The following is a 22,833-nucleotide window of genomic DNA, read 5'->3' as shown; positions in this document are numbered from 1 at the left end:
GTGGAATTTTGCTATTTGCAAATCGGTGAGCAAACATAATAATGTGTCGGATGCGTAAAAAAACCAATCTTGTAAATAGAATTCTTCTGGTTCTAAAACACATACATTATAATAAGAGAAGTTGTATAGATACAAAATGATTACGTAATAATAAATTTACAAACTGACTCAGTTTCATGTGATCTGTTAAATTTACTTTATAATAAAAATAATTTTATAATCTAACATATCACGTCAATTCAAAATATTTGTATTTATTTTTATATAATTTTTTTGCGACAAAAGAACTTCTCTTATAGAGAATAAACAAAGATGCCAAAGTCCATACTGACATAGCATGCCCTAACAAATCTTGTCTCCAATCCCAACTGTATGCTTAAGCCATTTATTTCTAGCATCCTCTGGCCCTTCATTCCACAGATTTCATAGAGATCCAAGAAATCATTTTTCCTTTTCTTCATTTGTTCTGCGCTATTGAATGGAAAGAATCAAAGCAAGGCAAGAACCATCTCCCACCTGGGGGTACATGTGGGGTCCCTCCACCAGCCTAAGCATGTGCGGTGCGTTAGTGCCATAAATCGAGTAGGCGTGACCCACATGCCTCCTTTCCCAAGCCAACGCATTTCCCATGTTTCGGAATCTAATGTTGGTTTATCTGCTTTTTGCTTGAAAGCAATCGTCCTGCTTTATAGGGTGGACACGTTTGTAGCTTTATCCCAGAGGGTGTGACATTTCTTTGTTAAAAATGGGTATCTTTCTAGGGATGGGTTTTTCTTTTTATCAATTAATGTGGAGACATCTGATTAATACGTGTAAACCACCATAGTGGTACCCTACAAAGAAAATAGCCCAAAAAACCCAGCATTTGTTGTTTTTATTATTAGTAACTACAAGGCTAGCATCATGACTGACTATTCATACAAGTGCCCGCTATAATGCATTGCTTTTTGCTTCCTCAATAAAAAGAAAGCACAGTCAAATACAAATCCGTAATTAGCATGCTTGACATGAATGAAACACATAATCCAAATACCATGGAAGAATGGAAAAAACACTAGTGATTGGCTTAAAGATACATGACATCCATACACAGAGAGAGAGAGAGAGAGAGAGAGAGAGAGAGAGAGAGAGAGAGAATTTCAGAATATGATCATCGCTCCATTGAATCTGAATACATAACCCACAAGGAAAAAGCTATCAGCAATATATTGATTTTCTTCTCTAGCAATTGGCTCGATGTGGTATCATTGTTCCTTGTCACAATCAAGACTAGTAAGCTCGTGAAAACACATCTAAACTTGTATTCAATCATTATTCACAGGGCCCAAACAGAGCACAGATGTACAAGACATGACTGCACTTCCTGAAATTACCTCTAAACATGATACAACTTCTATATTCTTCCAATAGAAGGTCCCAACATTTCAATCGGTGAGACATCTCATTCAATCCCCTATAAAGTACAAAACAAAGAGCGAGACTTGAAATTACAAAAGACCTTGGTTGGGTCCTAGTTGTTTCAGCATTCGGTGGGGAGAGAATCCCAAGCCCACATCAAAAAATCAGCGCCTTAGGCTCTGCATGAAATTTGTGGTACAACACATCATTCCAGCCATATCAATCGAGAAAAATTTTCCATTGAGATGTCGATTGATCTGCAACATAAATGCATTATGTGGAACACCAACAAATAGTTTAGCAACTCACCAGCCTTCAATGTGTGGCATCGTTGCTGAGAATTTATGTCAATTCCTTCATTGGACTTCAGTTTGCTTGCCTCTACTTTTTTTCTCATCCTTGCAGAGCTTAAAGAGCCTTCAACTATAAATAAATAAAAAATTAAAAAAAAGAGAGAGAGAGAGAGAGACAGAGCACATGTCAAAGTTGTAGATGACACGGAAAAATAAGAAAAACATGTAGAATTCCAAAAAGTCACGATAGCATGGAATTGAACACTCAAATGTGATTGAGAACATCAGAGTTAGTCAATATAGGCCCCCGGATACTAAGAAACTAGAAAGGCTAAATTAACTATCAGCTAATCTGTTCTGCAGAGTTTAAAAGAAAAAGGGGGGAAATTTTGTTCATTTTAGAGAACGTGTGAACAGAACAGCATGGTGAGAACAATCCAAATCATAGATAACAGGTTTTGTTTGGTTCTCAACTGAGAAAACTAAAGTTGACAAAGACTCAATCCCAATTAAGTTGCAGTTAGCTCTAGAAAGATACATGCGAACCACAGGAAGTATATAAGAGAAACACCTAACTAGGAGTAGAAAATGATACGATAAAATTTTGGAAAAAACACAAGAAAATTGTGAAGACTATGCCCATTAAAATCTATATAGGCTATCCAAAGGTGTAAAATCTTGAAGAAAAAAGTTTATGCTCTTCCATTGAGTGCCTGTGATCCTCAAAATTTCTTTCATTCCTTTCCCTCCATATAAACCACAATAGACATAGGTATCCTTCCATACTGCTGCAATTTGTGAGATGCCATATAACCCTCTCCAATTGGTAGAGGTCTATTATTCTTCTGGGCATAACCCAAGCCAACCCAACTTGGCCAAAGATATTGCTCCATAAGGCACAGCAATCCTGCACATACAGCACTAGTCCATGACAATGATATGGCATTTCCTTGGGTTATCCACACTGAGAATCTTCCCTACAGAAAGCCAAAAAAAAAAAAACTACCCTCAGAGAGCAACATAAAGCCTGAGAGAGTGAATCACCCTGTCTCAAGTTTTGAGAGTTACTGAAGAAGCTAACGGGAGCACCAGTAATCAATCCAAGATTGTCATTTCTTCCCAAATCCACATCTGCCAAACAAATGATATATAAACTCCCATTTAACCTGACCATATGCGTTCTCAATATCTAGTTTGTGTAGAACCCTTGGTTCACCCGAGCAAAGTCTACCATCCAAATATTCATTAGCAATAACACAGTCTAAGATTTTTCTACCTTCACACACACATTTTAAGGCTTTAAAATGATCTTCTCAACAACACTGCTCATCCTATTCGAAAAAACTTTGTGAATTTCTCATACACCCCATTCACAAGGGTAATGGGAAGGTTATCTTTAACATATAATGCCCCAGCTTTTTTAGGAACAAGGGCCTATAAAGGTGGAATTTTGGCCCCAGCTTTCATACTTTTACACCATTTTTCTCTTTATCATATTCCTCTTCAATAAACTTAAGCATGTTTTTTAGGCCTTCCTTTCCTTGATCTCCTTTCACTCCACCAATTGTTCTAAATCACCTATTCTCATTGGCACATTTCCCAGCAATAAAACTTTGGACATAATATATTTTTTTATTAAGTACTTTTTGGACAAAATCTTACAGAACTTTTGTTTCCTTTAGGCCCAGTTTGGTTACCCAATACAGATGAAAACATCTCATCTGGAGTTGTATCATACAGTAGTTTTGGCTATCCAATCTCAATATTTCATCTCTCAAGTTTTAAAAACATCCACTTAAATGGACAGTAATTAAACATAGGAAACTGACATGAACAGTGCAAAATTCGGTGCTCTAAAATAGTGGGACCCACACCTTTTTCAAATCCCAAAAATTTAAAACTATTTCACCTAATCTCACTATCCAAACACTTTTTTTTTACAAACTATTTCTTCTCATCTTAATTAAAAAATTTCACTACTATTCAAAATATCTTATCTCATCTAAATTGTGTATCCAAACTAGGTCAAATGTTTCTCAAAATGTTAGTTTGGATGTAATAACTTTTTGAGTTGTAAGAAAAAATGACAACTAGGTAAGAGACTGGACCAATTTGGAAAACCCTGTTTATTATTTTCTAAAACAGTTTGGTACACTTGTATACCTTGCCATTCCCAGACTACTTTTGATTCAGCCTTCACCAGCTTTGGATAACGATCTACCCGAGAATCTTCCTGAACCAATTCTTCTACCTGAAAATAGTATGGAAATGGTTTGAAAAAATTATTATAAACTCGATTAAAAACACATTATTGTTGATACAGCTGTCAGTACAAGAAAAAACAATAACAATAATAATCAATTCTAAATAAATACACTGGTGGTCCTCAACAAGTTGCCTTGAAACTTGCATTTATTTCAGAAGGTCATATAATTGCTCCCAAAGATTTTGGAAAACTACAGAATTTAGGAGACAACAAAGTAGCTATCTTCATTACCAGCTACTGAAAGGGTTACAAGCTTTGCAGAAATGATGGCTTAAAATTATTTACTGTAGTTTAAATTGACACAAAGCACCATAACCTTTAAGTGATATTGAGATGTACACCAATAGACATCTAAAGGAGAACAGGAGTTCTCAATGTCCTGGTACAAAAAAAGCTAGCTTTGGTAATAAAAACAAGTCAAACTTTTATTAAAAGTGCAACAACGGGGTGCTACACAAGTAGATTGTCGGTTACAAACTGTTATTCAATATAAGAACATTTCAGGGTGCCTTAAAATTAAAATTTGCCCAGATCCAGACAGAATAATATTTGAAACCGAGTGTTACAAATTTAAACATGGAAATAGGCTGGCTGCTTCTATCCTGATACTCTGGTACCACCAAAAACTGGTCAGTGCAACGAGATTATATGAACAAAGGCAAACTTCTTTTTTCTTTTTCTTTTTTTGATAAGTAAACTTTTTACTTTTTTCTTTTTTTATAAGAACAAATGCAAATTTCAGAATCTCACGAAAGCATTTCAGTCAATGAACACCTACAAAACTCATGCACAACTTTGACTTCCACTAGAGTATTGAGATAATATACTGCTTAGGACACCGGTAATGTATCTGCACTGCACCACAGCAGAAAGAAGTTATTTAAGCAGAAATTGGCTCCAAGCACGAGGTTACCTTTTTCCATAGCACAGGGTCCTTCCTCTCTCTTGGCAAAAGAAGATGATCTCGTAACCTAGAAGCAACAACCCAAGGATCACATTCTCCATTTACTCTCTTTGACATCAATGCGTTTTCCTCAAGTACTTCACAGACCTATCATATAGGCCACAAAGAATTTAATGTTTGATTAAAAATGTTAATCAAATTGAATAAACAGGGGATAAAGAACATAATAACTTTTCACGAACTAACATGTGGATAGATCGGTAACTGGTTAATAAAAGGGGATCGATATGTTAACAGAAAAACATCCACATCTACCCATGCATTGCTAAAGCTCCACTAATAAAATATCATCAGAACAGCTTGCAAGGTAAAGAAGAGACAAATTCCAGCTGTTCCTAGACCCCCAAGGAAGACAAGGTTCCATATTTTGGCGATAAATTTGTTTAAATAGAAGGAAAAAAGAGCCCAAAGCATGCCATGCAAGTAGAATAGTATAAAAAGGTGGGGCACCAGTGGCAAAAGTTCAAGAAAGAAAGAAATCCATGAAGGAATATATGGTATTAAAACAAATCTGCCATTGATAATCATGTGAGTGTCACCTGAATATTCTTTATACGATGTCTTAGTCCTTCAACCATAAAGGGGCATTCTCATTACACTTAATGGCTACTTCATTGCAAGATTTTTATGCAAAATACAGATCCCAGTATACCGACGTAAACCTATAAGAATGCCAGTGCACCCATTGAGGTAGACCGAACAATCTGGTAAGTACTCTGCATTTTGGTGAAATATCTACTATCTTTGATGTAAACAGAGCTTTTTCCTATTAAAAAAAAAAAAAAAAAAAAAAAACAGGTATTGGATAGAGTCAAACAAGGTCTGCTTACTGATTTACTTCTTTTGTATTTTGCTCAGACAATTGTACTTAGAATGATTGGTCAAGTCAGCATCTTGTTATCCAAATCTAAATTGTGTACCTTGGCTTTAATTAAGTAGATTCTAAATGCTCAGTAAAATTATAAAGGGTGAGATATAGCCTTCCTCAAATGTGTTTAGTTTCATCACTCTTAGTTCTAATTAATAAGTTGACTGGCACCCAAAATTGTGAATATATATTTATCAAGGAAATGTGGATGATGGCTAGGAAGGCAGCTGATCTAATATTTCAGGCCATTTATGCTCTTCCAAGGAGCTTTCAATTCTTGAATTTACCCTTTTTTTAATAGTTAATAAGATTTTTATTACCATAAATAGGCATTGCCCAAGTACACAAGAGGTATATACAAGAGGAAATACCTACATACAGCAGCTAAGAAGAAAGAAAAAACTAGAAAAGTTCCAACATTTCATCACTATTCAATACAAAAGCCAGCCAAAAGACAAGAGTTTTGAGAAAAAACTCCCTAATATCTTCCATCGAACATTCTTTGTCTTCAAAACATATTCTGTTCCTTTCAAGCCAAAGACACCACATCAAACACAAAGGGATCATTCTCCAAATGGAAGTGAAAGAAAGAACCCACCCAGTATACTTCCAGCCAGCTAGTAAACTCACCACGTGTTTTGGCATCACCCAAGAAATACCCATCCTTCCAAAAATATGATTCCACAGACTTAAGGCCACCTCACAATGTAGAAACAAGTGATTAACTGATTCACCATCTTTCTTACACATAAAACACCAGTCAACAATAAAAAGACCACGTTTTCTTAAATTATCAGTGGTCAGAATTTTGTCATGAGAAACAAGCCAACAGAAGAAAGCAACCTTATTCAGCACTTTAACTTTCCAAATACTTTTCCAGTGGTAATCACTTACACCATGACTGGTTAAGACATCATAACAGGAATGAACAGAAAATCTGAAATTTCTCTCAGGGATCCACATCAAACTGTCTACGCTGCCTTGGACAAACTTCATCCCATATAATCTGCAGAGAAGATCTGAAAATGCAGTGACTTCCCAATCATTAGCATTTCTCACAAAATCAACAGTCCATTGCATACTATTATTAAAAAAAGAGTAAGAATCTGCCACTGTTGCATCTTGCTGCCTTGCAATCTGAAACAGAAGAGGAAATTCACTCTTGAGAGTTAACTCTCCACATCAATGATCATGCAAAAATCGAATTCTTGATCCATCCCCCACTTTAAATTTGACATGTTCAACAAACTCCCCCCAGCCCGTACAAATAGACTTCCATAAACCCATCCCATGAGCACCTTTTACTTCATTTGAACACCAACTACCCCTCATACCCCCATATTTAACATCTATCACATTTCTCCATAAAGCATCACCTTCTAAGTGATATCTCCATAATCATTTCCCACAAAGAGCTTTATTAAACAGCCTCAAATTATGCACTCCCAAACCACCATTTGAAATCGGTTGACATACCTTATCCCAACTCATCAAGTGAAATTTCTTTTCCTCCCCTTTACCTCCCCACAAGAAATTCCCATGTCTTTTCAATTTTCGAAGAGACCCCAGCCGGAAAAGGGAAGAGAGAAAGGAAATATGTTGGAAGATTGCTCAACGTACTCTTGATTAATGTACTCCTGCCCCCTTTAGAAAAATATATTTTTTACCAACTGGCTAGTCTCCTCTCAATCTTCTCAATCACACCTTCCCAAATTGAAACAGATTTATGCTTTGCACCTAGAGATAGACCAAGATAAGACATAGGCAATGACAATATTTTACACCCCAGAATATTAGCCAGATTGGCAATATGAGGAACAGAACTCACTGGAACAATTTCAGATTTGGATAAGTTAGTTCTCAACCGCAACACGGCTTCAAAACATAACAAGAGAGCTCTTAAAGACCGAAGTTGTTCTTGATTGGCTTCACTAACCAGTCAAGAACAACAATTATGTGGGGGTCTTAGTGGGCTTGGTGCATCCCTGAAGGATTCACCAAGAGATCTGTCTTCATGACCCACTTGGGCTGGGGCATCTCTTAATCCCCCGTCCTTGACGAGCCACTCTGTAAACTCTGACCAGATGACAGATCCACCAAAGCCTTGGACTGGGGCTCCTCAACTCCTGGGTCCTTCGAAGAACACTGCCCATTTGGAGACTTCTTCCTCCATTGTTCTAAATTATTATCTAGGCCTTGGCGCAGTCCATCTCCTTTAATACCCAATAGCCCAGCTGACTTCCCCTTAACATCCTTTACTTCTTTAACACCTGAAATGACATGGCCCAATTCCATCAACAAGCTCAATCCCCCCATCTACTGTCTTCAACAAAGAATTGACCCTTTGTTTCCATCTTGAGAGCTCTGCCCAAAGTTGCCAAAGAGACCCTTCGACTTCTCCAAACCTCTGCATCACCATGGAGGGAGAAGGCCAACCATTCTTCCAACCCTTGAACTGCTTCCACCCCAAAGCAGCATTTCTTTTACCACCAGCTAGCACTGACTCATCCTTCCTGAATTTACCATTGCTGTAGTGCTGTTGAAGTTCAGATTTCTCCTTCCTTGGATTCATTAAAGCCGACAAATAAGAAGCTTCACTATGATGGTTAACGCATTTCAAAGATGTATCAGAAAACGCCTTCTTGTTCCTGGAATCCCATTCACCGCCATCATTCACTGGGGCAAGTCTGTTTTCAGAAACAAAGACAGAGTTCCCAGAATCAACCATCTCCCTCATTAATCTCGCGAAACCTGCCCAGCCACCCCCTTTCCTACCTTCTAGAATTACTAAAATTCTATTCCCCGTACCAGTGCCAAACTCAATCAGCTTCACGAACCTTCCAAATGTATTTTGACACTTTTGAACCATAAAAACTCTATTACCCTCCCTTTTTGTCAGGAAAGAATCATTATTTCCCGATGACCTTGGACAGTCCTCCATCACCTTAGACAGTCCTCCATCCAAATGACCATTCCTCCACTAAGATTAAGGGACTTGGACAACTTCTTACTTCTCTCAGTAATACAAAGCAAGTTGCCATCTTTCCTACTAAACACAAACTTCTTGGCTTCAATACAAAGCTACGATCTATCTTAATAAACTAAAGCAGGAAGTAAAGGAAAAAAGAGAAAACTAATCTAGGAAGCAAAAGAAGATTAAGGATTATCCCAGGTGAGAATAGCCAAGAATGGAAGATGAAAGGTCATGTTGAGAGAGATGTCGGTGAAACAACATCTTGGTCATTACTGTTCCTCCTACTGAAACGACATCTTGAGAGAGGTCGCTTGAATACGGTCTTATCCTTCAGTATTTTTCCATCAAGTAGTTGTTTTCAAGACTCAAATCCATGTGCTAGCATTTGACAGACCAATGCTTTGACAATCCACCAAATAATATAAACAAGGGCTATAATACTACATGGTTGTTCTTGAATTCTCCAACACTATCATTTTTGCGCAACGGCTCGGTTTTTGTGATCAAACAAGGAGAGAGCGCTACTCAGTTCGAGGGAAGCATTGCCCTTCCTAACCTTTCAATCTAAAGGACTAATCAAATTTATTAAAGGTCCTTAATCGACCTCAATGAATTCTTTTTCATTCACCTTCTCATTGATATAATGGATATAGGGTTTCATGTCTAGCTTACAGCTTAGATGCTTCTTTGGGCTCCTTCCAAGAAAGGGATGTTCACTGTTCGCCCTTTCTATAATGCTCACATCCCTCATGACAACAATTTCATTCCTCAAAGGTAAGAGTTGTTCAGCGGACCCCCACCTGTATCTATTAAAATACCATAATCTATATAGAAACCTTAAAATCCATTTGGTGCTTATACATTTTAGGTTACAGTCACACTTCCAAAATGCAGAACTCTCTCTCTCTCTCTCTCTCTCTCTCACACACACACATTTTGAAGCTGTTTGGCATTTTGATTTGTTTGATCTGGGTTTAGATTTAGTTAATTTTGGTTCCAATTGCAATCTCATTCTTTCTATTTGTAATCAATTCGGTTGAATTTTGTTGAGTTAAGATTTTCTATTTCTCTATCTGTGGATTTAGATTTCAATGGTAGCCGCACTGTTTGGTTGATTTTTCTCTGTATTTTCAATTCAGTTTTTGGACCTGGACAAATCTCACCTTTTACCTGTTCTCCTGTAGAGTAGAGGTGAACAGTTGCTAATGGGGTCAGGGGAAGTATCTTTACTTGGAAGAGTATCTAGCAGACTAAGGCCCCTTTGAAAACTGGGTGTTTTGCATGACCAGCCTTTCTAGGAAAGATACTCACCATGGAGAATCTTAGGAAAAGGCACATGATGGTAATTGATTGATAGTGCCTGTGCAAGAGGAATGCAAAATCTGTTGTTCATATTTTGCTCTATTGCAAGATGGCTAGTACTGGCTGGATTGGCCTGCCTTGGGTCATGCCCAGAAGAGGGAGTGGAAATATAACCAAACAACAAAATAACATTCAGTTGGCTGTACAAGAAAAAAAGACAGCCTTGTATACCTGGTGGTATAGCTCTTCAGCTCTCCTTGATAGATATTGTCTACGAAGGACTTTCAGAAGCAACAATGTGCATCCAACAACCTGTGAACTTTGATATTATCAACAAGCTTCCAACTCATTTATACTATAGCATAAGCATTGAAGGGAAGTCTTTTAGTTACGGAATACCAGTGCACAAACTGGAAAAATGATAAGAATGTGCTCAGAGAACCACTGACGAATGCGACAAGAAAATGGCTTGAAACTCTCTGCTAGCAAGTCTGGGCACTTCAAATCTTTGATCCTAAATTAAAAATAATAATAATAATAATAAAACATAAAGCAGATGATCAGGGAACATCCAACCTGAAGACCCAAAAGATTCACTAAATCTTAAGACTACAAATGAAGATGGAATGCAAACCCATGAAGATTGGTCCTTGTCTCCAACAATCTGTCAACAGTGTCCATTGCCCTTTGTTTTGTATACATATAGGTAGCATTGTCCAGGCCAACATTTTTCATCAGCTCGTGTCCATTTAATTCTTTCCATAAATCATCCTCTCTTACCTGATAATAGGGTATATAATCAGAAATACGATCATTGGTGACAAAATTCAAGCATGTTGTGTTTAGTCAAGAAAATATAACATAATACACAATCAATTTATTAAGTTAAGAGAGTTAAAAGGTGACAGACCCAAACTGTTCCAATTCCATCACACAAAAATTGAGCATGTGCTTCACAAAGACGGATTTCTATCCACTCTGACTGCAAATGTCGATATATATAAATCACATATCAGAAATATACATACCAAATTCAAAATTACTTTCTATCCCTAAAAAATAGTACACCAAAATGAAAAAGCTTTTTAGGACACACAAGTTTCTTAGCTGTTTCATTAATATCTCCATCTTCTACACATAACCTCCCATGCTTTCTATAACCACGAACACATTCCAACTTCCCTTGATAACATTCTCCATTACTTGGACAAGGCTCACAGAAATCTGTCAGTTATCCAAATCGATTAAAACGTAACATCAATAAGTAGTAAGCATCACACTGCAAAACACGTCTTAGGACTAGTGTAATTAATATAGGTAGCAAAAATACTAAACATGGTACTGAAGAGTTACAAGAACAAGCTTAGAGGTCAAACCAACAATTATTGCATAGGGCTCAGATGTAAAAAGATATAAGATTACTAGCAATTCAAATGATGCAGGAATACAAATGTTAGACGTTCCTTAAGGAAAGTGTACCTGAAAATAATTAGATGGCACGGATCTCAAACAGGCATAGCGGGTTGAGTAGGTGTTTCAACGAAATACAACAAAATTTCAAGATTGAATAGGCCAATATATCTACACAACCACAAATACAAAAGCTAGAATCTAAGAAAGCAGTAAAAACAATTAACACAAACATTTTGGCCATGAAGGGAAAACTTTAAGAACTTCCAAAGAAAAACCTATCTGGTTGTTCAACCACCAACTATAAATCCACTATAGAAGTAATAATCACAATTGATTTTAGTAATTTTTAGACACCTACGAAACTTATGCCGACTCAAAACTTGAGTTGTAATACTCAAAAATGACCCACTTGATCTTTAGATCAACAACAGATCCAAAACTTCAGCCTTTTGCCCTTTTTTATGACTTCCCCCACCTAAGAGCTTCGGCCAATCTACCGAAACTCTAGCAGTACCAATAATGAACTCATGAACTCATCGGCTCTCCAAATGATCAAAAACCAACAAGGTGATAATCTGTGTATGGGAAAAAAAGAAACTGTTTGGCTTTTAAGGCATAATATCCCAGTCTCTCTCGCCAAAAAAAAAATAAATATTCTCAAACTAATGCCCATGTCTATCTGAAAATTGTGTAGTAGGGCTCAAAACAGTTTTAATTCGGAATTCCAAAGCTTGGCAGGATTCAAATTCAGGCTAGTTCAATAGATGCATGTAGGGCATAAATCAAGTTTAATTTGAATTTCAGAAACCTGGTAGGATTCAAATTTGCGCCAGTTCACTCTATTACTGCTCTCGCTGGAGTCTAGCAAACTGGTCCACCACAGTTAGCTAGAGCAGGTGTTGCATGCGTGTTGAGTGAACAGTGAGGCCAAGTGAGATTCTAGCAAACCCATTGGGTCTTAAATTTTTTATCCGATTTCAAGACGAAACCAATTACACTCAATTGAACTAAGTTTTGTCTTAAGAATATATCAACACATTATTTTGGCACTAACAAAACACATATGGTGGATGAATTTTAAGACATGATCTTCGTACAACCATTCATAAACATGTAGCAGATGGAAAGCTTAGGTATGATCTCAAAACCAATGGACGATGATCCATCCCCAACATATTATAATTCAAAGAAGTTGCAAAAGAATTCTGGCACACTTCACTATCTTGTTGTTTTATATTATTAAAAGAATACCTAAATAATTTTATTAAAAGAATAAAACAAATCAGTTCCTGTTTTTTTTCAGAAGGCATATAAAAATTATAAAACACAAAAAAAGAAAACATCAAGATTGCCTAAATCAATCGCCAATGACTTTAGTGTTGAACATGATAATAGGTAATGATGCGGGTACAGCTTTTTTGATTGAAAAAGGCTTTAGATTGGACCCGCTTTCATGAGCTCGATAGTACTCAAAGACTGAGTAGTTCTATTTGTAGATTTTCGCGATTCATTGTTTAAAGTTATTGATTTATTTTCTATGTTCCATGCGTTTATTCGGTTAATAAACCTAAGTGATTGGATGAAAGGGTTCTTTAAGGTGAAATCTTCTTTCTACCAACTGGGGATCAAGCATCTACAGTGCACGTGCCCACCACACTAGTGAGATAACAAAGTCCAGCTAGAACCACCTACCACTCCACTTGGCTCGCTGATAACATAAATTCTATCGTTTTATTAAATAAAATTTGAGTCACGGCCCACTAAATAATACGCAAACATAGAGAGAATCAATCACATTGTGAACAAATTGAACCTCACCTACACACAGACACAGAAATACGAACACACGTAACCGCAAAGATTAAATTTTTAATCCATAAAAATAAACACAGAACCAAGAAACTACTCCATCAACCAACCAACCAGAGAGCATGTAAATCTGGCTCTGAAACCAACATATCGAGTGAGACATCATTCAGAGAGTTTTTCGTTATCTTTTCTTTTCCCTCAAGTTTCTCAAGAGCCGAAAAAAACAACAAATTAAAAAAAATAAGGGACTCACCGGAGACTGAATCAGGGGAGTCTAAGTCACGATTATCGCAGAAGGGCTTGGATTGGCGGTTGATGAAACTGGTGGCCAAAAAGTTGCAGGCTAAAGCGACGATGGTTGCGATGGCGAGCACCGACATGAGCCTCAGGAACTCGTCCCTCGAGGGGAATAAATTGTGTGGGGGTTCGATCAGAGACTTCAGCGAAGAATCTGAATGAGGAGGAGAAGGTTTAACATTGGGTTTGGGTTTTAGTTTTGGGCGCTTCCTTGGGGTAGAAGACATCATGGTTTCTTCCATGGTTGCTACTTGCATGAGACATGTAATGGAGTGGTCTCCACATACAACATTTTAGCAGCCTTCCTTCCAGACTGTTGCACATACGATCTTGCTGGAATCTGGATGGGTCGTCTACCGAACGAGGAAAGATGCATTTCCGTGTATATTTCCGATATTTCAATATGTAAGTTTGTTGCTACTCTACTATTTTCATTTATATTTAAAATTTAAATTAATAATATTTTTAATAAAATTTATTTTTTAATCAATTATATTAAATTGATGTATATATTAATACATAATTATATTTATAATTAAATTTTTTCAACCAAGATAACACCCCCTTAGTATAACCACGTTATCCTTTTTTAAAGTAACTTTTTTTTTAATTTTTATGTAAAATATAATAAATAATTTAAATTTTTTTATATCACAATTCAAATTTTTTTAAAATTTAAAATAATAATAATATTAAAATAATTTTTAATAATATTTTATTCAACTTTTAACTTTTAATTAAAACTATCACATCTCTTCTCACTGTCAAAACAATCGTTACACAATCAAAAGTTGAAATTTTAAAACATTAAAAACTAAAAAAATATAAAAAAGGCATGGCTACCGACCTTCGAGGAAGGGATTGATTAGCAGACCCCTTAGGGTTGTCGAACCACCCTAAGGTGGTTTGGGCCACCTCATAACACCTTGGCACGAAGTGGCCCAAAGAACCACGCAATCTATATAGGATCTAATCTAGCCAAATCCATGCCAAGTTTGACTTCAACTCATTGGACCCACGCTGAATCCAACCAGATCTTGTTGACGTCGATAGTTTCTGACGAGGGGCGATTGGTTGTCACCTTTAGGAATGATTGACTAAATGGGTGAAAAATAATAATAAAATATTAAATAATTATAAAAAATAATAAATAGTAATAAAAAAATATATGAAAAGTAATAATAAAATAATAAATAATAGTCAAATATGTTGAGAAGTAGTGAGATACTCTCAACACCCAAATATAATCTAAAAATGGTAAAAAATGGTCGAGGGTTAGGGTGGAGTTTATGAAACATTGATATGTCCAGTTGAGATTAGGACTGTTCATACGGGGCAGGAACCCGGATAACCGGGTGTTCGGTAATGGTTTTCGGCCCGGATTTAATCCGGGCCGAAACCTGCATTTTAAAAACCGGCTCAATCTAGGCCAGTCATGGGTATTACACCCGGGTACCGGATTAAGATCCGGTACCCAGTTTTTAGGGTTTTGATTGTGAATGTGATTTATTTGACTCCTCTCTCTCTTTCTCGCGTCCGAGCCCAATGAAATGTAACCTCTCTCTCTCTCTCTCTCTTCTCTCTCTCTCTCTCTCTCTCTCTCTCTCTCTCTCTCTCTCTCTCTCTCTCTCTCTCTCTCTCTCTCTCTCTCTCTCGTCCAAGCTCGACGAATGTTACCCTAGGCTTTGCCTTCAAGTTTTGCCGCCATCTCTCTCTCTCACCGCCGCCGAACTTTAGATCGGTAGTCTCTCTCCTCTCTCTCTCTCTCTCTCTCTCTCTCTCTCTCTCTCTCTCTCTCTCTCTCTCTTTCTGAATCGATCGATCGATCGACCCAAGTTTATTAAACATAGGGTATTTTTTATTAACGAGTTGGGCTCATAGCAGATCAAGAACAGAAGAAGGTAGATCTGCTATTTTTTGTTAAACATAGGGCTTTTTTTTTTCAAGTTTATTAGTCTTTACGTTTGGTTCCTCTGTTTCTCTTTTTTGTATTCTTTTATTTTATTTTTTGTTGGATGAATGCAGTGAGTGGCTATATAATTTTCTGGGATGCCACATATATTTCGTTTCTATCATCTCTTATGTTTTTTGCTTTGTTTTTATTTAGCTTGTTGTGGGTTTCTTTGTTTGTTGCTTTGTTTTTAATTAATTAACGGATTGGAAATAATTTTCTTAGTTATTTCTATACTGATTGGCATTATATTTTTAGCTTAAGTGTTTCCCATCCCATCGCCAGGTGAGCCGTGCGCTTTTAAAGTCCTCCAAATACTTATAATGCCATGATTTACAATTTTCTGCAGATTCTAAATAATATATATAGTGCAGAAACATAGGGTCTGCTTTTCTACTTTTAACAAGAACAAAAACAGGGCATTATATATCATTTTCTCAGAAAGCAAATAATTTGTTGTGGTTGGATATTATTTCTTGAGTAGAAACATCCTCTGCAAGGATCATAAATAGAATCAAGTAAAATACAATGGTAGTATTGACGGTAGTTTCGAATTGGTCTTGGAAGCCAATTGCAAGCTTGACTTTGAGCTATATATATATATATATATATATATATATACACACTTAAGAATTCAAGGTTGGAATATGTGTGATCATAAACAGACGAGTTCTATTCAGGAAATTCTGGTGGAAATTACTAATATTACATAGAGATCAATATATAAGAAGCCAATTGTTGTCCAATGAAAATGCTAAGGCACATTATGGCCTTAATGAAGCATAATTTCAGGGGAACCTATTTCAATTTATTTTTGCAATATTTGTTGTTTCTATGGAGCAAGTACGAATTGGCACCCATTCTTTACATTTGATCATGTCTATGGAAGCAGTGGAGTGGATCTTCTTCATCTGCCATGTTTGAAGAATGCATTGTTGCGCTTGTTGATGGTTTATTACTTTATCGTTAAATCTTCTATTACTTGGGTCTTCACTGAATGATGTTTATTTGCTGTAATCTTATGTGAGATGAAGTGGCTAAGGTCTTTTGGTTTTATATTGAAGTGGGTTGTCTGTTGTCTGTTTTCTGGTCTTTTGGTTTTATATTGAAGTGGGCTGTCTGTTCTCTATTTTCTGTTGTCTATTTGATTTGTTGGATAACTTCAGATTGCAAAGTATGCACACATAACACCGCATGAAAGGGCAAAAAGGTGTGGAAAAAAAGTTATCCTAAACTTTTGACCCTTTTTATTCAGTTGTTTGGTTGAATTTGGATGCACAACAGCTAAGTGATATTTTATTTCACTAAAACAGGAAATTGGAGAACCTTGAAGTATGACTGTCATTCCCCATCCTTCCAAAATATAATGTCTATGTTTGCTTCTTCTGTTTGTATCAGTTCAAGATAGAGCATTTATCCCTCCATATTTATTCATTTATTCATGTCGATGTTCTGTTTGGCAATATAGGTTCTAAAGAAAACCTTCAAGAAGTTGGACCATGATGTAAATATAGAGAATTTTATGTGTTCAAGATACTATTGTATTGATCAATCTGTAAATTTTATGTGTTCAAGGTTATTTTCATCCATTGTCTTGAAATTTTATGGTAATCTTATTCCTGCAAGTTTTCATTTTAACTGAAATATCTGAAAATTTTGATGCTGTAGAAAGAAGTTTCAGATGTGGCGATGGAAGAAGTTCAGGGTGATGGTAATCTACTGATTTCCAATCAGGTGAGATCAAGTTTCAGCTTATTCTTTCTCAATTGTGTCCAGTAGCTAATCTCTCCTGACTCTTCTGAAATACTGATGAAGAGTGAGCTGCTCTGTTTCTGTTTACTCCTCCTAAAAGCTCAAGTGTATTTACTACTGCTTATTAGAAAAACTCTGTTTTATTGTTTTGATGAGAATGTTTGAGTAGTTACAAACTAGGAAGACTAAAATGTCATTTTCATTCTATTTTATTTTTTGCAGGATCATTTTGAGGCCAATCACTTTGAAGTTGCTATTTGTTGTGGAAATTAAATCACTTATTTTGTAATTCATATATTGTAATTTAGTATTTCATAATGTAATGTATAAATAATAAATAATATAATATGTAGTGGATTGTATTGTAATGCATGCATACTTGCATAGATGAATATTGGAATTTTTTTGGTTTTACATGCATTTTTATTGGGAGGCAAATTAAGTGAAACTTTTTATATAGGAGTGATATTTTTCAACCTTTAAAGTGTACAATCAAATTTATTTATTTTTTTATAAAAAAAAAAATCAGAGCTATATGTGAAAATATTGGATACATTTAGGCTTTTATATGGGGTTAAAAAAAAACGGGTTTAATCCGAAACCCGGAATTTGGGTTGTGAAAAACCCGGATTCATCCGGGTACCGGCCCGTTTCTGACCCGGACTAATCCGGGTTCTGGTTTGGGTCTACTCAGATTTCTGGGTTGGAACCCGGATGAACAGGCCTAGTTGAGATTAGAGGGTGTCACCGTGTAAACCCAGAATGATTTATAGATAAATTATTTAATTATTATATTGTATGACTATGTATTATGTTTGATGCTATTATTTTATGTGCAGTTTTATGTCATTTTTTTATATATGATTTAGAGTCATTATTTTATGCTCGTAATTTTAGTTGTTAGGCATTTTCAATTTTCGTTACTTAAGTATTACATTTTAGAGTCTAACTAGGTTTTGGATATTTTTATTAAGTTTTAATTATTTTGTTGAAGTTAATTAGAAAAGGGTCAGAATATAGATCCTTAAGCAATTTTAGGGTATAATTCTTGGGCTTAGAACTTGGTTGGAGATGAAATTCGGTTAGAAAGTGGTTTAGAACTCAAGACCCAAGCCCATTAGAAATTGTGTATTAAGGAACTAAGACTCATGACCCATTGGAAGGCCCAAACTGTGTTCTAGTTACACCCTAAAACACCATACCCGCATACAAAATAAGGATTTTCGTTCAGTTCCAACAGCCTCAGTCGCTTAGCCTTTGCCTTGATCGTCCCCACAATGCCGTCTAGGTCCACCCAACACCCACTATAACAGAAATGGGTTTTTGCATTAAAATAAAATAAAAAAAAAATAGATACAAAAAATCTACTATATGTTGCCAATATCAATTCCCGTCCAAATTCGGTCGACACAACGTGGACGCTATTAATGACTCTCAAAAGGTTTATAGTGTTCAAACATGTTAATATTGCAAAAAATGAATGTTTGCGTCTAAATATTCATGACGCAATTGTTGGTTTCTATTGACGTAAAAGCAGTCGTCGATGGTAAAAAAAAAAGTACATTTATGGCATTCTGTGCGTGACGCAAATACACAGATAAATGCCGGAAAAATATTACTTTCGAGTTTATTTTATGATCGAAAAAAAAACGTTGCAATAATTTAAGGCTTTGCGTCGATTATCACGGTCACAAATGTTTAATAAGTGTTTCACAATAGTTGTATCTGTCTAACCAAACATTTAATTATATTTGTGACTAACTTATTTTTGTCTCAAATATCTTGATTTTTAGCAAGAATAAGTTTTATCCAATACATAACAAACTGTCGTAAATAAAAAAAAAAAAATGCTGATAATTGACCCTCTTTAGAAAATTTATACAATTGCCTCAAATGGCAATTTATTGTAGCAAAAGATTAATTATATTTGTATCTTTGTGACAGGGTCACAAATATATGGCCATATCCTAGAAAATCTAGTTAATTACATCTCAGTGGTATGGTTGCAAATACTCTAGAATTGCAATCTTGCCGAACTTGTCCATACGTAACACATTTGTAGTCGTTTTTAATTCAATTGCGTCACCAATTGATATGTGTTGAACCCAAGATTTTAAGTTTTGTGTAATTATATATTTATACATGGATTTTGATGATAACAAATGAATTCAAAGAATAAAGAAGTCTCAAACTCAAGTTGTCTACACAATAGAGTCAAGCACATCAAGGAAACAAGTATGAGCAAGAATGGAACAAGTTCACATTAAAATTATAGAGTAGTGTTGTAAATATCTTCAAAATTTGAAATTAGGATTAATGCTCAAAATTAATATTTTATTATAAAGCATTAAAATAGATTTTCCACATGTGCATGAATATTTTTGAAAATTAAATTTGAAAATTTTGAAAGATGATTGATTGTCATCTTTCACATGTGCATGCCTTGATTAAAGTGTTGAACTTTGAAAATATTAAAGATGATTGATTGTCATCTTTCACATGTGCATGTTTTATTTGAATATTTTCAAAAGTGATTGATACTTTTTTAGACTTATACAAAGGTAGATGATTTTGTTTAAAAAATTTGAAAAGTAAAGTGTGCTCCTTTTGTCATATACAAAAAGTAAAAGATTAGGTTTGAATTTTTTTTTAAAATGAAAGTGTGCTCCTTTTGTCATATGCAAAAAATAAAAGATTAGGTTTGAATTTTTTGAAAAGGAAAGTGTGCTCCTTTTATCATATGTCGAAAGTAAAAGATTATGATTGATTTTTTTGAAAAAGTGAATGATGTTGTCTTTGACATGTGAATCTTTTTAAATTTGAATATGAAATCTCATATGCCTATAAATAGATCATTTGAGAGCTTCACATTTACAACACCAAGAGCATACAACATTCATTCAAAGCTTTCATTCTCTCTTCTATAAGCATTGAGCCTTAATCATTGTTCATTTTGAGAGATATAGTTTGCGTTGTATTATTCTTATTTCACTCATTGAGGAGTGTTTTCTGATAACCTACCCACTATCAGCTCTTGTATCAATAAAATGGTGTGTATAACCCTTGTGCGTGTAGAAAGTGTTCTACACAGGGAATAGTTAAATCACCACGTGTAAGGTGATTGCAAGTGTAGAGGGTGTTCTACACGGATCCTTTGTAGTGGTGTTGTTCAAAGGTGTAATAGATTTCTATCTCCACCTGAAGGAGGTTGAATAGTGAATTTGGGGATCCTCAAGGGGTAGCTTGAGGCGAGGACGTAGGCAGTGGGGCCGAATCTATTTAACATATTGAGTTTGCTTCTCTTTCACTCTTACTCTTTATATTTATTACTGTTTCGTATTTTGTTTATATTTTATATTGTATATTTGATTTATAATTGTTATTTTTTTTAAATACAACTCAATTCACCCCCCCTCTTGTGTTAGTCATCTGGGCAACAACATGTAATGGACTCAAAACTCCATTTTTACGTCATCATGAAGCCCATTTTTTCAACGATAAATGATTTTCAATTCTTATGAGTACACTTAGGTAGCCACTTACAAAAATTACTAGTACTAGTAGACAAACTATTTAAAAAAGCTCTTTTAATCATATCTCATCTGTAAGCCAAGTATATATATTCATCCATATATTGATTGTGAGATACCCATAATAGTAGACATCATACGAAGTTTAGGTACAACCATAAAACCATGTCACAAAATATACATCCAGAATGCTAAGTGAATTTTACGACAACCATGGTGTAAGCTCTAAACCTATACAGGTGTGGGAGACAACCTTTATAATCATAGGGAAGAGGAGCACATAAGCCATGTAGCGCAAAATACCCAACATATGATGCTAAGTTTCTTAAAACAACCGCATTAAAGTAAGCTCTAAACTTATATATATGTGGGAGACAACCTTTATACTCATATTGAAGAGTGTGTAAGCCATGTACCACACTTTGGGCAATCGAAATCATGTGCTTCTTCACTCCAATTGTACATGCAGCTTCAATATCTTCTTTTTGATCGAATATTCATGTTAAGTTCCATTTTTCCTACTTTCATTTTGAAGAGTGAATCAGTAAGCAGACCAGACCATTATAAGTCATGAAGTACTAGGAACATAGCCCATCCAAAGAAAAATAGCCCAACATTGTTAAAAGAATAGCTATAAAACTGATATACACAACATGTGATTCCTGCCTATCCTCATCAACACCTAGTACTTTACCAGTTTAACTAAAATAATTAATATATCTGCCTCACCTCAGATGACCAAGTTGAATTCCTATAAAAAAAAAAAAAACAATGTTACTTAGAAAGTTTAAATGGAAAAGATCATTTAAAATACTACATGAACAGACAACCACCAGTATATACACATACTTGGAAAGAGAAATTCTAGTCCTAAGCAAGTCCACTAATCCAACACCACACTTTGTGACGTGGCAAACCCGGTCTGGTCACCATGTCACGATTTCAATCTGCCCGCAGCCCTCTCTCCCTCACGATTTCAGAATGCAGAAACCATAAGCCTTTAGGAGTGTAACAGGTCCAGTTCGGTCTGGTTTTAGACAAAATTTAGGACCGAACTGGTATGCACTGGTTTTGCATTTTTCAAAACCGATTATGCACCGGTTACCCTCCTAAACCGATACTTCAGTTTTACTGATTTTCAGTCCAGTTTTACCGATTTTAATGTACTATATTATATATTATATAATATATATATATATATAATATAGTATATTGTAGTATATAATGCTATAATGATAATATATTGTAGTATATTATAATATATATTATAATTGTATTATAGACTATAATAATATATTATAGTATATTATAATATATAGTGATATAGTATTAGTATAATTATTAATATGTACTATATAATATTAGTATAACTATTAATACAATAAACAAAATGATATAAGATTTTAAAATTTAATATTATATTAATTAGTAATTTATCATATAATACAAAACTATTTTATATATAGTTATATATTATATATAAATATTATATACAATATAAAAAATTAACAAATATATACAAATCAGTCCAGTCTGGTCTAGTTTGGTTTTAGAAAAAGAAAAATTGGAACCGGACCAGTTTTGACCTGTTTTAAGAAAAAATAAAACCGGTACCGAACCGAATCAAACTCGGGACCAGACCAATCCCACCAGTTTGGTCCAGTTCAATCCGGTTTACCGGTTTATCGATTTTGTTTTTTACACTCCTATAAGCCTCCAGAAATTCATCGAATCCTGCTCGAACCCTCTCTCCCTCTGAGTTTAACTTCCCCTCTGGTATGAGTCTCGAGCCCTCTTTCCCTTACTTCTCCTACATGCAGAGTATGTCTTCCCCTCCCATCTCTCTCCATCTCTCACTTCCATAGCCCTCTCTTAGTTTCATAGCGTCGCTCTCTCTCTAAAGCTCGATCTGTGATCTCAAAACAATTTGGAAGAAACTACCACGTCCAAATCTATGATTCAAAGACATACGTTGCTTGTGTGTTTAGCTCATCTCCAAAACCCTACATCATGATA

The 22,833-nt window shown here is 35.3% G+C and overlaps 1 protein-coding gene and 1 long non-coding RNA gene across 5 annotated transcripts; one reads left to right on the top strand and one right to left on the bottom strand.

The window, feature by feature from the left end:
• Positions 1-1,178: 1,178 nt before the first annotated feature.
• Positions 1,179-13,981, bottom strand: LOC122281843. Of its 4 annotated transcripts, XM_043093653.1 has the most exons (11): positions 13,541-13,981; positions 11,162-11,289; positions 10,976-11,047; positions 10,700-10,845; positions 10,465-10,579; positions 10,297-10,377; positions 4,871-5,008; positions 3,855-3,942; positions 2,736-2,822; positions 1,708-1,821; positions 1,179-1,577 (listed from the first exon to the last, which is right to left on the bottom strand). In XM_043093653.1, exons 1-11 carry the CDS (start codon positions 13,839-13,841, stop codon positions 1,555-1,557), a joined length of 1,293 nt encoding a protein of 430 aa, XP_042949587.1. In that variant the 5' UTR covers positions 13,842-13,981; the 3' UTR covers positions 1,179-1,554. The 4 variants fall into 4 exon arrangements, with proteins under 4 accessions (XP_042949587.1, XP_042949588.1, XP_042949585.1 ...); XM_043093654.1 differs by lacking the exon at positions 2,736-2,822; XM_043093651.1 differs by lacking the exon at positions 1,179-1,577 and having other exon boundaries at positions 1,763-2,598; positions 2,698-2,822.
• Positions 13,982-14,885: 904 nt separating this feature from the next.
• On the top strand, positions 14,886-17,655 carry LOC122282940. Its single transcript, XR_006230503.1, has 3 exons — positions 14,886-15,325; positions 17,204-17,269; positions 17,510-17,655. It is a non-coding gene; the product is annotated as an uncharacterized LOC122282940 (long non-coding RNA).
• Positions 17,656-22,833: the final 5,178 nt, after the last annotated feature.

Source organism: Carya illinoinensis, chromosome 11 (assembly GCF_018687715.1).
Source record: "Carya illinoinensis cultivar Pawnee chromosome 11, C.illinoinensisPawnee_v1, whole genome shotgun sequence".
NCBI classification, from domain to species: Eukaryota; Viridiplantae; Streptophyta; class Magnoliopsida; order Fagales; family Juglandaceae; genus Carya; species Carya illinoinensis.
This window is presented reverse-complemented; position numbering and strand designations above follow the sequence as displayed.

What these genes read in the sequence shown, in the direction of transcription:
- LOC122281843 (XM_043093651.1), bottom strand. Translation starts at nt 13,841, where the DNA reads ATGCAAGTAGCAACCATGGAAGAAACCATGATGTCTTCTACCCCAAGG. An exon ending in ACCCTGTGCTATGGAAAAAG is followed by an intron (nt 3,943 to 4,870) that starts GTAACCTCGTGC and finishes TACTATTTTCAG; the next exon opens with GTAGAAGAATTGGTTCAGGA. An exon ending in AGTAGTCTGGGAATGGCAAG is followed by an intron (nt 2,823 to 3,854) that starts GTATACAAGTGT and finishes TTTGTTTGGCAG; the next exon opens with ATGTGGATTTGGGAAGAAAT.